The sequence below is a fragment of the Lepidochelys kempii genome, chromosome 5, assembly GCF_965140285.1.
Source record: "Lepidochelys kempii isolate rLepKem1 chromosome 5, rLepKem1.hap1, whole genome shotgun sequence".
Lineage (NCBI taxonomy): Eukaryota > Metazoa > Chordata > Testudines > Cheloniidae > Lepidochelys > Lepidochelys kempii.
In genome coordinates, this window is record NC_136384.1 from 18,895,656 (window position 1) to 18,910,139 (window position 14,484).

At 43.9% G+C, this 14,484-nt stretch overlaps 1 protein-coding gene across 1 annotated transcript in view; it reads right to left on the reverse strand.

Annotated features, from left to right (window-relative positions):
• MBD2 (methyl-CpG binding domain protein 2) overlaps positions 1–4,732 on the reverse strand; it is a 47,857-nt gene extending 43,125 nt beyond the window's left edge. Inside the window, exon 1 of the mRNA XM_073343565.1 lies at positions 4,355–4,732. Coding sequence (XP_073199666.1) covers positions 4,355–4,467 — 113 coding nt within the window. The 5' untranslated portion in view covers positions 4,468–4,732. The remainder of the gene's footprint in view (positions 1–4,354) is intronic.
• Positions 4,733–14,484: the final 9,752 nt, after the last annotated feature.

Consider the following 14,484-nt stretch of genomic DNA (forward strand, 5'->3'; position numbering starts at 1 on the left):
CCCAGTTCTGCAGTGAGCTCAGCACAGAGCCACAATGAGGTCACTCATGGCTCACGGCAGAATCAGGGTGAAAAACTGGTAGTATGGGCCCAGATGCACCTAGGTATTTAGGCTCCTAACTTCCACTGAAATCAATGGATACCTTTGCAGAGCTTGGCCATAATGGTTATTTCAATTAAACTGCTTTGTCCTCCCCCTATTTTAATCAGGGACCTAAAATATAGAAAACTGAGCATATTAAGATCCCCAGAGTTCTAGCAAGACAGAAACAGTTACAAAGGACTGAACCGTTTAAGTAGCGTTTTTCCAAATGGTTGTTTTAGGATATATCTGTAATCACTTAGTTGTTCTGAATCAAATGTTCCTATTAAAATAATACTGTCCACAATAAATGTTTGTCTTAAGCAAAATCTGGCACTTAAATCTGTGAACAGTGACTTTACGTGTAAAGTGCATCACCAGGCCCACAATCAACAGGGAACAACTTAGAAAATAAGAATCATGTTGTGGGCCTCAAGTTTAAGCTTTCAGACAGGCTTCACAATAAGGTGGTACTGCAGCAAGAAAAAGCTGATCGTGATGCCAGATGTTATCCAATCATCTGCCACCATATTAGCATACCGTTAGTAGCACAAATCAGACAAAGGCAGTAATACAAGAACAATGGCAAATTAAACTCCTTTAGAAAGGGGTTTCCAATAAGATTTATTTAAAATGCTAATGGAAATCAATGCTTCCCCTTCCACAAGTATAGACACTTCTTTTGTCTAGTGGCAACACATGATGGGTCAAATGATCCTATGTGCAATGCTAATAGAAACTGGCTTCTAAATACACTGACAAATAAACTGCCCCGAGTAGGACAATGAAAAGGCTAAGCCCTTAGTCCTTCATTGGGCTAAGAGAAGAGAGTAAGCCCTGCCCCAAAACACTACTTTAAAGTTAGGGAGAGGCCTTCAGGTGTGACTCATTAGAGACAGCCATATATAGAAGAGCTCTGGTAAGAGGGTGGCCATAACAGAAGGGAGTTTCCTTTAACACAGAGCAGTGTGGACTTGTGTCTGACTGTATGTTCTACAGACAAAGCACCAAGACTTACTACTTTTCTCAAAAGAGAAAGGAAACAAACTGTAAGTTGTTTTTCAGTGCCTCTAATGCAGGGGTTCTCAAACTGGGGGTTGTGAGGTTATTACATGAGGGGGTCGTGAGCTGTCAGCCTCCACCCCAAACCCTGCTTTGCCTCCAGCATTTATAATGGTATTGAATATATTTAAAAGTGTTTTTAATTTATAAGGGGGGTTGCACTCAGAGGCTTCCTATGTGAAAGGAGTCACCAGTACATAAGTTTGAGAACCACTGCTCTAATGAGACCCCTACAAAGAATGAAGGTAAAAAGAAAGAGTAGGGTTTTTGTATTGTTGTTGTGATAGTAATATTGAATATAGTTACAGCTACAAAACTGTCCATCTAACACCCATATTTTCACATACTTTTAACTTACTAACAAAGTGTTTCAATTTGTTTGTCTAAAAGTGAACTCTTCAAACAGTTCAGCAACTTTAGAATTGAGAGTAAAAACAATATTTTGCTAGAACGAAAAAAACTCACTTCTGAACAGTATTTACTCTAAATTTAAAAATACTGGTTTTAAAATAAGAGATCCAAGTTTGTGACTGTTTCTCTTGGCACAGCTGTGAGCATTCCATTTAATTTCATTTTCCCAAAAGGAGGAAAAAAAAAACAAGAGCAATTCAGCTTGCACCATTTATAAGTAACACCTATTGCTCAGGGGCTCATTTAGCATCAAAGATGTTAAGTGTTTTAGAACCTGATTCTACAATAAGCTGTCAGGGACAAATCATCACTGACTTTAATGGGAAGTTGCATGAGCACGTGGGCTCTTCCATATGGAAGTCAATGGGGATCCTGCAACTAGTCCATCCGCAAGGAGTGCACTGCAGGACTGCAACCTTAAACTGCAGCTGATAGCTTCACTTGTGTAAGGTGACTGTTGCCCCCTTACTAACATTCAGTGGGGGTGTTTTAGTTGCTAGCTCCCAGTACTAAAAAGGGGGAAGGGTTGATGGGGAATCAGGACCCTGAGACTGACAGCCCCCAGGAACAATGGGGAGAGGCCAATGCTCCAGGTCAGCCTGAATGACAGGGTGGGCAGGCTAATCAGGGAGTCAGGAGGCCAGGGAGGTCCTGTCCTCTGTATGAGCTGGAATTGCCTGGGTCAGACAGAGTGGGGCCGAGCTAAGGAGAAAGCAGGGGCCCGAGCTGAGCTGGGGAGCAGAGCTGTGCCAGACCCAGAGGGACCAGAAAAGCAGCCCAGAGAGAGCAGACCCTGTCCTGGGAGCAGAGCTGCAAGCCCAAAGCTAGAGGCACAGCCCAGAGAGAGCAGACTTGCCCTGGGAGCAGAGCTGCAGCAATCAGAGCCAGAGGGGCCAGAAAAGCAGCCCAGGAAGCTGGTCAGTGCTGGGAGCAAAGTCACAGAAGCAGCCTGCAGAGCAGACCTGTCCTGGGAGCAGAGCTGTAGCAACTAGAGGCAGATGGGGCCAAAGAAGCAGCCCAGGGAGCTGGAGGCAGAGCAGCAGCACTGAGACCGAGTGGTGGAGCTGGGGCTGGAGCAGTCCGGAGCTGGGTGTGGTGAGCAGCTGGGGAGAGCAAGGGGGACCCTGGGCAGCGGGCCCAGCACAGGGAGATGCCTCAGCAAAGAGGCTCTGCAGGCCAGGCTTGGATCGAAACCCTGACAGGGCGGGGGTGACACTGGGAAGAAGGGTCCTACCACTTAGAGCCTGAGGCCACCACCAGAGCAAGTGTACAACCCACAGCATCCCTGCAGCACAGCCAGGGCCTGAGAAGGAGGCCTGGGACTTACAAGGAGCAGACTGTGAACTGCCCTGACATTCCAGAGGCACTGTTTGTGATGTTCTGTGCCACAGAGCGGGGTGATGGGTTTCCTTTAACCTTTCCCATTTTTCCTTATTCTTTTTAAAATTAAATTGTTGATTAAATAACTTGCATTTGCTTTAAATTGTATGTAATGGTCAGTGGATCAGAGAAGTGCTCAGTGCAGAGAGTGTATCCTGGAGTGGGGACACCCTAGCCCCTGTCCTAAGTGACCACAGCAGGGTTGGGGGTCAAGCCCCCCAGGAATCCTGGGCCCAGCCTTGTTGGGGTTACAAGGACTCTGCCAGACAGGAGAGTGGAAGGGGAGCCCTCAAGGGAAGGGAGGCCACTGGGTAAAGGAAGTGGGAGCGACGACTCAGATCCTTTCGCTAGCCCACTTCACCGGGGTAGTACAGAAGCCAGGAAAGTTCCCCACAATAGCGGGACTATTCCCCCACTTACACGTACAGGCTCTACTAGCCCTTGCTTCAGAATTCAAATTTACAATATTTCTGCTTCAGAAACCAAGCTTGATTATTTCTCTAGTTAAATATCTGCACTGTTAACAGCCTGTATATGCCTGCCACACCTGTAGTAGTATAAAGTCTGAATTTGCAAATGCACGTACACAGAATTCAGATAAGAATATACATAAGAGGGTGGAGTGTAATGATATGTCCGAAGCTGGCACTAATTCAAGCCTGATCAATCCAAGCTCTTCAAATGACCAACAGGAAAAAATCACCATGGAGGGGAAGACAGGTGCTGTGACTTCAGCAGGGAGTGCTTTCTGAAGGCCAAAACAGGCAGGAGGACAGCCTGTCAACTTTCCCCAAACCAATTATCTGCAGATCAAAGACATGGCTGCGAGAAGGTGACTTCTTGAATATTTGGTTTTTTTAAACAAGTCACTTGCTTTCAGTTCTTCCCAATGACGTGTGAGAATGTGAAAGTGTCCTATTCCCGTGGATGTGTACATGTGAAGGGGGGAGGGGAAATAGGGATGGCGGGGCTGCCAGTGAATAATGGGGTGGGGGCAAATGCATGTCTGAATGGGGGTGTCCTGGCCCTATGGGGGGGGGGGGGGAAGGGTGCCACGTAGGGGGTCCTGGACCCGGAAGGGGCAGAGGGGGGGTCTGTCTGACACATCGTGGCCCCAGTGGCAGCACTGCCTGGTATTATTAGTGCTGAAGCCGACACTGGGAGTTGCATCTCCTCCGTGGAGGGGGGGGGGGAGGGAATGTGGCTGGGGGCGCGACCCCCGCGTCCGCTGCCTGGCGCGGAGAGCCTGTGGGGGTGGAGAGGCCTGTCCGGGGAAGGATGTGCCGGGGGCGGGGAGCGAGGAGGGGAGCCTGCCCGGGGGAGCGGCCCGTGTCCCGGCCCCGGGTGGGGGGGGGAGGGGGAGACAGACGAGGGGGCCTGTCCCGGCGGGCCGGTCGGGAGGGGGCCGCCCAGGCGGTACCTGAAGTAGTAGACATCGCTCTTGCCGGCGCTGAGGCCCGACTTGCGGATCACCTCCTCCTTCTTCCAGCCCGGGGGCAGCGCGGGGCAGTCCATCCTCCCCCGTCTCTCCATGCACCGGGCCCGGGGCCCGACGCGGCAGCGGGGCGGGGCCTCACCGCAGCGGCGCTATGGTGCCCGGACGCGGCCGGGGCCGGGACCCCCTAGCGATGGCGACGGCCGCGCTCTCCTCGGCGTCCGGAGCCCGGGCTGCGCGCGCAGCTGCCTCCTCGCCGGGCGGCCGCTTCCGTAACTGAGCCTTGGAACCCGCTGTCATCGGCTCCCGAACGGGGTCATAGAGCGCGTTCTAGAGGGGCCAGAGCGGCCACGCCCGAGGCCCGGGCGTCGGCTGCCGGAAGGCCAGAGCAGCCATTGAGGGGCCCTGCGCGGCTGCCCGCTGCAGGGGGAGCCTGGAGCGGAGCCGGGAAAGCCTCAGGAGTTGGAGGCGGTGCTGGAACTCGGGGTGCGCCCCCGGCTTGAAGCCGTGATAACAACAGACACCAGATGGAGGGTTTCCATTCCGTCATCGGCCCAGGCGCTATAAAAAGTGTTCCAGCACCCCTGGGTGTAGGAAGCTAAATGAGAGATTACAGCAGCCAGCCGTGTCGGCACTGGAAAACGCTTCCTGGAATAGCCAGCGTGCCCAATGCTTGTGCTGCAGCGTTACCAAGTCTATCCAGATCAAAGCATGCATCCCAGAACAGCCAGAATTACGCAGTTCATAGCCCCGACTCTTAACAGGGCCATCAGTGGGTGGGGAGGCCGGAGAGGATGCTCAACAATTTGCAGCCATAGACATTGAATTCAATATTAATATACTGGGATTATATTTTGCTCATGATCATCTTAAAATCTATTTTACGTCCTCTGAAATATGAAGTGTCACAATAGAAGATGGGGTGTTGGCTGGCGGTTTATAACACTCAAAAATCCATGGTTTTTGTGCAGTTTGCTAAATGAAAAAGATTTAAAAGTAAAGTTATGAATGAACATAAATAGCTTATTGTACATGTTTGGAACACAATTTTCCTTACAGCTTTGAGTTCACATGGAGTGTGGATAACCAAACTGCCACACGGTCAGGTGTGTATACTGGTGATGTACTGCCGGAAAAATGTGTCCCCTGATGGATCGTGTGTAACCCATAGTGCATATGCTTGCAGAGAGAAAGGGAGAAGCTGTTCATTGATTTAGTTTACTGATTTCCTCTTTCCTCCTCCACGCCTGATTTTAAACACACATACTTTGTCATTGTAACGATAACGGAGGAAGGAGGCAACATCATTAGGAAAACAAACATACTGTATTAGCTTTGTATACTGGGAACTTCTATACTACCTATTTGAAAACTATATTGTCTGTGGTAACAGTACAACAGAGTTCTGCTTGGTTACAGCATTGTTGGAAATGGACTGGGGTGGCAGTGAAGTATCCTGCCTGAAGACTTTTTTTAAAGTCTTTACTTTCAAATGAACCAGGGCATGCAAAAAAGCAAAACACATTTGCTCTGCTTATTTGTATATATCACAGTAATAAATTGTCTGTAGAAGGGATGATTTAACAGAACCCAAGAAGTGAAGTCTATCACAGTTCAGTAGAATTTTATCATGGGTCTCTTAGGAACCAAAAAAAGTTCACTACAAACCACTAAAAGTTCACTACAAATAATCACTGAATATATCCCACATATTCAGGACTCCATGGAGTTTTTTAAAGACCTTCTATGCAGATCTAATTAATCTGAGAAGTACTTAAAGCTCTATGGTGATGGAGGTGATAGAAAACCCGAAAATAGACAGAGAGCTAAAAGTATTCAGACACAAGGGGAACTCAAATGTGAAATTGTAGAAATACTAACTGTGGTATATAACCTATAATTTAATTCAGCTTCTGTGCCAGATGATGGGAGGATAGCTAATGTGATCCCAATTTTTTTTAAAAGGCTCCAGAGGTGATCCCTGCAATTACAGGCCAGCAAGCCTAACTTCAGTACTGGGCAAATTGGTTGAAACTATAGTGAAGAACAGAATTATCAGACACAGATGAATACGATTTGTTGGGGAAGAGTCAGCATGTTTTTTTTAAAGGGAAATCATGCCTCACCAATCTACTAGAATTTGTTGAGGGGATCAACAAGCATGTGGACAAGGGGGATCCAGTGAATATAGTGCACTTAGATTTTTTGCCCTCACCAAGGCTCTTAAGCAAAATAAGCTGTCATCGGATAAGAGGGAAGGTCTTCTCATGGATCAGTGACTGGTTAAAAGATAGGAAACAAAGGGTAGGAATAAATGGTCAGTTTTCAAAAAGGAGAAAGGTAAATAGTGGGGTCTGTACTGAGATCAGTAATGTTCAACATATTAATAAATCATCTGGAAAAGGGGTAAATAGTGAAGTGGAAAAATTTGAAGATGATACAAAACTATTTAAGATTGAGAAGAGTTACAAAGGGTTCTTGGAAAACTGATGAGTGGGCAACAAAATGGCAGATGAAATTCTATGTTGATAAATGCAAAGTAATGCACATTGGAAAACCTAATCCCAACTCTACATATAAAATGATGGGGTCTAAATTAGCTGTTACCACTGAAGAAAGAAAGTCACTGTGGATAGTTCTCTGAAAACATCAACTCAATGTGCAGCAGCAGTCAAAAAAGCTAACCGAATGTTGGAAATCATTAGGAAAGGGATAGATAAAAAGACAAAAAAAATTATATTGCCTCTATAAATTCATGGTATGCCCACATCTTGAATACTGCATGTGGATGTGGTCGCCCCATCTCAAAAAAAGATATATTAGAATTGGAAAAGGTACAGAAAAGGGCCACAAAAGTGATTAGGGGTATGGAACAGCTTTCATATGAGGAGTGATTAATAAGACTGGGACTTTTCAGCTTGGAAAACAGATGACTAAGGGGGGGATATGATAGAGGTTTATAAAATCATGACTGGTGTGGAGAAAGTAAGTAAGGAAGTGTTATTTACTCCTCATAACACATGAACTAGGGGGTCACCAAATGAAATTAATAGGCAGCAGGTTTAAAACAAAAGAGTATTTCTTCACACAATGCATAGTCAACTGTTTGCCTGAGGATGTTGGGAAGGCCAAGCTTATAACAGTTCCTGGAGGATAGGTCCATCAATGGCTATTAGCCAGGATGGGCAGAGATGGAGTCCTTAGCCTCTGTTTCCCAGAAGCTGGGAATGGGTGACAAGGGATGGATCACTTGATCACCTGTTCTATTCATTCCCTCTGAAGCACCTGACATTGGCCATGGTCAGAAGACAAGATACTGGGCTAGATGGACCTTTGGTCTGACCCAGTATGGCCATTCTTATGCTCAAGGGAGAGAAAACAGTTTGCCTAGACTTCTCATTCAGCCTTTTGAAATTAACATAACAGAAGATCTGTTGAGGTAGGGAGTCAAAAATAAGAACGTTTGCACTAGTTGAAGGTACACATTACTATCAATGACATCTTGCAGCAACAAGACCTAACAAGGAAGAAATTCTGACAATGTACAGTAATGTGGCAACAATCTAAATCTTTATTCCAATGATGTCTTCACAATGGATACTTGAGAGAGAAATGTATTTTCCTAAATCATTTTCTAGTTTGGAGAAAGATACCTCTATGGTTTTCACACCACTAGAGGTCACCACACGCCGCCCAAATGAAACGTGACTAATAACAAATTAACCTAACCTACTGGCTTCATGGTGGCTGTCTCCTGTGATTTTGTAAACTGTAGGTCTTTTGTACTGACTGTGGTTTTCCAGCCCAACTGGGCTATTTATAACTGACAGTCGCAGGGTTTTTTTTAGCAGTTGCAGGTTGTTATTTTGTGCTATTTTGCTGCTCTGCTTCCTCTGGCCCTGCTGCTGAGGAGTCTGGAGGGAGCCTCCTGATCTGCCCTGCCGAGATGCCCCACCCCACTGTCAGGGTCTCTTGTCTCTGCTTTCCTTGGGTGATGTTTGTTTGCAGTGTGCATGGAAGATGTTGCTGCCCCTTAGTCCATCTCCCCTTCTCCCCCCTGCGGCCTGCTCCCGTGCCCTGTGCTCTGAAGCGCTTGTGCTGCCCCTTCCCCCATCCCCATGGAGCTGTGGCTGGCTGCAACTGCTAGTCCAGACTGTGAGTCTCCTGATCTGCTCAGAGCCATGTGCAATGTCAGAAACTTCTCCCTGACAGAATTTGCTGCTTATGTTCCTTAAAGCAGGAGCACACCAACTGAACATGCTCGGTAAATCTGCTGAAGCTGCTGCCCTCACTTGGAATCAGATTCTTCTGCCTGCTCTTGACCAGTATTAAAAGGGGGCAAATCAGAGGGGGCTTAGTGGGTGGGCAGAGTCTGAGCAGGGGGCAGAAATTAACTGGCGAGGGGGATCAAGTAGCTGGAGGTAGGGGCAGGAGAGAGGCAAAATCAGAGGGGGGATAGCAGGCAAGGTTAAGCCCAGGGGTGAGGAGCTGCCAGATGGTGGCAAAACCCCTGCAGGAGAGGGACAGGGAGGGGAGTATCAGTTACCCTGATGGGATAAGCTACCTGCCATGTGTGCAAAAACAGGGTTAAAGGCAGAGGGCTTTTTTATTTCCTCTCTCACAGGACAGACTAGGTCTCAGCACCGACTTCCTAGGGCTGGGTTCTTAAAGGCACAGGCACCGACTGCCTGGACAGGGAAGCTCCTCTCTATCTGATATACTGACGCGTTACAGGTTTCAGAGTAGCAGCCGTGTTAGTCTGTATTTGCAAAAAGAAAAGGAGTACTTGTGGCACCTTAGAGACTAACCAATTTATTTGAGCATGAGCTTTCGTGAGCTAGAGCTCACTTCATCGGACTTGATTCAGTGAAATATTTTACATACACCCCCAAAAACTGTGTCAAAAAGTCTCATAGCAATTCACAAATGTGTTTTATCTGCTGCGGTAACTCCCTGAATTGCACTCCTTTCCTTGTAATCCATTTGAAATATAGTTTTGCTCCTTTTAATTGTGTACTTTTAAAAATTACTCTTATGACTCTTAGCACTTCATCATTTACCTTTGTTATCTTTGTGCAAATGCATGTCATTGTGCTATTTAATTTTAATAGCAAATACTCATCGAAAATATTTATAAGTAAATAGTTGCTAGAAGTTTTAGCAATGCCATCTGGGTTTCTAGTATAGCACTTGTCCTATATATGCCTCCCATTGATATCGGTACAAGCTGTTCATATGTTCCGGAGGAGATTTATGATGATTTGGCTGAAAATATCCATTTAAAAACAGCTAAAAGATTTAGAAAGGTAAGTTAATGGATGAATACAATAAAGGAAATGTATATGTAAACTACAGGATCCAACCTAATAGTTTTATAAAACACATTTTAAAAAATCTTTTATGTTGTTAAGAATGTAATGGTATTTGGGAAAAGAACGAATAGCTGTAGAATAACTCACTTGCTTTTTTAATTTAATTTAAATCAATCCAGCAAATGCAAAGACATCTCCATGCTGTCCCTAGTTGTAACATGGCTTGCTCAAATAATGACAATTTAATATTGTAAAGTTGTTTCTTCCAGTTCATAACATGATCGAAGAACTTTTAGATTTTTTTTCCCACCTTTCTTCATAGGTCAGGTTTTCAAAACCTTTTGTCATTTTTTTATTGCTCTCCTCTGGACTCTCCCCAATTTATCCATATCTTTCCTAAAGTGTGGCACCCAAAACTGGACACAGTACTCCAGCGGAGACCTCACCATTGCCAAGCAGAGTGGGACAATTACCTCCCATGTCTTGTATACAACACTCTTGTTTTAATATACCCCAGAATATTAGCCATTTCACAAGTGCATCCCATTATTGACTTATGTGCAGTTTATGATCCATTATAGCAGTGGTTTTCAAACTTTTTTTTCTGGGGACCCAGTTGAAGAAAGTGCGGAGCTGGTGCTTGGGGCAGTGCGCAGAGCCCCATGGCCCTCCTGCTTAGAAGCCGGATCCACTGCTGGCTGCTTCCGGGATGCAGCTTTGGAAAAGGTAGGCACTAGCCTGCCTTAGCTGGGCAGCACTGCCAATGGGACTTTTAGCGTCCCAGTTGGCGGTGCTGACCAGAGCAAGGCGACCCAGTTCCTTACATGCTGTGACCCAGTACTGGGTCATGACCCGCAGTTTGGAAAACACTGCATTATAGTATAATGTATGAATGTTGACAGTGACTAAAAATATTACCACCTAATGGCTTCAACGATCTCTGCTCATTTCTCAGTAGACAAGGGTTCACACATTGCAATGAATACTTTTAATTGTACCACTGGTGACAGCCTCAGAGATGCCAAGGATTGAGTGGACAGAGAAGAACATCAAACGAGATCCCTCTGCTTCAGGGGAGAGGTACATTAGAGGGGCAATGAGGGGAAGCTTGCACAGCCGCACTTTGGACATTGGATAAAATAAAAACCAATTAGACTACTCCTCTGAGTCCTTTTCTTTGAAATTTAACTGGATGCTGGGCTGATATGAGATATGCCAAATTTCAGATACTGTGGACAACCTAGTGATTGATTTGGTATTGTATTGTACTAGCACAGCAGCACCTGTTTGGACCACTTTTGATTTCAGATCTAGTGCCAATCTCACTAAAAGTTAGGAACACAAAATATGTGATAAACAGTCTCTGAAGAGGAGGATCAGCTCTGCATTTAGCCTACCTTTGTATCTAGTTACTTTCAGGAGAAGGCTTTGCATATGGCTCTGAGCATAGGACCCAAGGTGTTCATATATTTATGTATACAATGACCAGGTGAATGAAAACCATCTGACAGGTTTCAGAGTAGCAGCCGTGTTAGTCTATATCCGCAAAAAGAGAATCCTTGCAACAAAGCCTGTTGCCAACTATACCCACATATCTATTCAGGGGACACCATCATAGGGCCTAATCACATCAGCCACACTATCAGAGGCTCGTTCACCTGCACATCTACCAATGTGATATGTGCCAACAATGCCCCTCTGCCATGTACATTGGCCAAACCGGACAGTCTCTACGTAAAAGAATAAATGGACACAAATCGGATGTCAAGAATTATAACATTCAAAAACCACTCGATTACAGACCTAAAAGTGGCAATATTATAACAAAATACTTCAGAAACAGACTCCAGCGAGAGACTGCTGAATTGGAATTAATTTTCAAACTGGACACCATTAAATTAGGCTTGAATAAAGACTGGGAGTGCATGTGTCATTACACAAAGTAAAACTATTTCCCCATATTTATTTTTCTCCCCTACTGTTCCAAACGCGTTCTTGTCAACTGCTGGAAATAGCCCACCTTGAGTATCACGACAAAAGGTTTTTTTTTCCTCTTGCTGGTAATAGCTCACCTTACCTGATCACTCTCATAACAGTGTGTATGGTAACACCCATTGTTTCATGTTCTCTCTGCACATAAAATCCCCCTACTGTATTTTCCACTGCATGCATCCAATGAAGTGAGCTGTAGCTCACGAAAGCTTATGCTCTAATAAATTTGTTAGTCTCTAAGGTGCCACAAGTCCTCCTTTTCTTTTTGAAAACCATCTGTTTCACTGATGTTACTGCTTTTTTTCCCTGGTTTCTCTATCATTACTTTTCCCATTTCCCTCCCACTGGTCTGCTATGGTTTGTATGTGTTAAACTTAGTCACACTATCAAGCCCATCTTTCTCCTGGACTGGTGGGGTTGGAAAAGTTTTATTAAATTTACACATATGGTATTGTGTATTTTGAATGCTAATTTATCAGGGCTTTGTATATGCATTTACTGAGATTGTATACACCTAAATGAATCCAGCCCCCAAGGAATGGGAGTGAATGCATGGATTCTTAATGCTCTCGGAAAACTACACACAAACTTTCCTTAAATTACAAATCACTAAACCTATTAGTTCTGTGCTAAAGTTTAAGCAGACATCAGCAATATCTACATATACAAACTACTGTAATAATACCTAGCTCTTATGTAGCACTTTTTATCTGCAGTCAGAGTTTAAGGTCAGAAGGGACCAGTAGATCATCTAGTCTGACCTCCTGTATGTCATAGGTCACCAATACCTGCACATTAAACCCAACAATCGAAATGAGACCAAAGTATTACAAGTCATCGGAGAATAGACTAATTCATGCCACAGTCAGAATCAGAGAGACAAAGGCACACCAGTGCGCAAAGCCCCTGCAATAGCAGGAATAATGGAGGCAGAAAATCCTGGCATGTGACTCATACCTACATGCTGCAGAGGAAAGCAAAAAAAACCCCAATGTCACTGCCAATCTGACCTGGTGGGAAATTCCTGTCCAACCCCACATAGGACGATCAGTTAGACCCTGAGTATGTGAACAAGAACCAGACAGCCAAGCACCTGACAGAGAATGTTTGGTGCCACCTCATGGCCCTGGCCCATCTCACTCAGTTTCCTATCTCCAGCAATATAGATCTCAAAGCACTTTATCAAGGAGGTCAGTATCATTATCCCTGTTTTATAGATGCAGAAACTGAGGCACGGAGAGGTGAAGTGACTTGGCTAAGGTCACTCTGCAGGCCAGTGGCAGAATCAGGAATAGAATCCAGGTCTTCTGAGTCCCAGTACAGTGCTCCATCTATTAGGAAGTACTGCTTCAAGTGAAAATCAAATATTGTTACATCCCACTATTCAAGATATTTTGCCAATTAAGTAAAATTAATAGTTTTAATCTGTATTTGCCGGACACTGGTATACATCAGTCTTACATACAATTATGGTATGGGATTGATTTCATCAAGAGATTTTGTTGGTGTGGTATGCATTAAAACATATGATGGAGGTATCTTTACTACTAATTGTAAATTATAAACAATTTTTGTGTGTATTTATCTATTTTGGCTGTGTTCTGGAAGGTTCTTTATTGGTCATTATAAGATGCATTCTGCCTCCTACTCGCATTTAGTACCTTGTTCCACCCATAGTCCCATTGAAATAAAAATGCACACTATGGGATTAGCTGCAGATTTACATACTACTCAATTTTAAGTAAATAGTGGGATTGAACCTCATTCTTAGAAGATCAGTAGTAGCTTAATCTCATTTTGTTTTATGTACACTAACTTTTAAGAAAAAAAAATGTTTTGCAAATCTTTTTACAGGCAGTTTTGTGAGGTGTATACCTACTTTAGAAGCATGCTGTATTATAAATCTTTTTCCATGAATGTAAGAGACTACTTCTTCTGTAGTAACACTCCTCCTGAATTGCATGTTAGTTATGAGATTTAAATTGCTAAGGGTGATGAATTTGTTTCTATTACTTTGTTAGATAAATGATAATCTTACAGATCAATGTTGCTAAATCTAAGGTTTGTTAACTGCATTTCTAGTATAAGCCACATCTATTCAGAGACACAAGTATTCCCATTACCAATAGTTTTCATTTTGTGGGACGTTTAATTGGTATTTGTCTATACAATTTTTCCTGCTTCACCCCCCAAAAATGTAAAGAAATAGACATTGCCAATAAATAGAGTTGAGTTAGGAAGCACTAGAATGGTATCAATTGGGGAGAATGAGGCAGGAAAGAAATTAAAGCTAAAGCTTTAAAGCTTCTTATGTTCTATACTATTACCATTATTTTGTTTCACTTTCTTGATGGATTAAAAAAAGATATACATTACTTACTTGATCCAGTTGCTTTGAAAGTATTTGTAAAGCAGTGGTAATGTTTATTTAAAAATATAAAATTTTTTTTGAAGGTAGCTGTTAAAGGTGAATTGCAAAGGAAACAAAAAATGTTTGGTTAGTCTTTAAGTATAAAGTAGGCCTCAATTTAAATTTTGTTAAAGTCCCCTATTAAAACAGGAAAACTAGGATTCAATATTTCTAGTACTAAAAAAGCAGAAAATAGCTTTTTGGAAAAACTAACATTGAGGCTGTCTTGTACAGCATAAAGAGCACAATCTGTTTCCTTTGCAATCCATCTTCCATGCATGTGGGAAGCATTGAAAAACAGACTGTATGGCAGACCTTGGGTATACAAAATAAAGATGACTAACAGTTCCCTTTAGAGTGTTTCTTTGAGTCAGTTTTTCTGACACACCTATTTGACCACA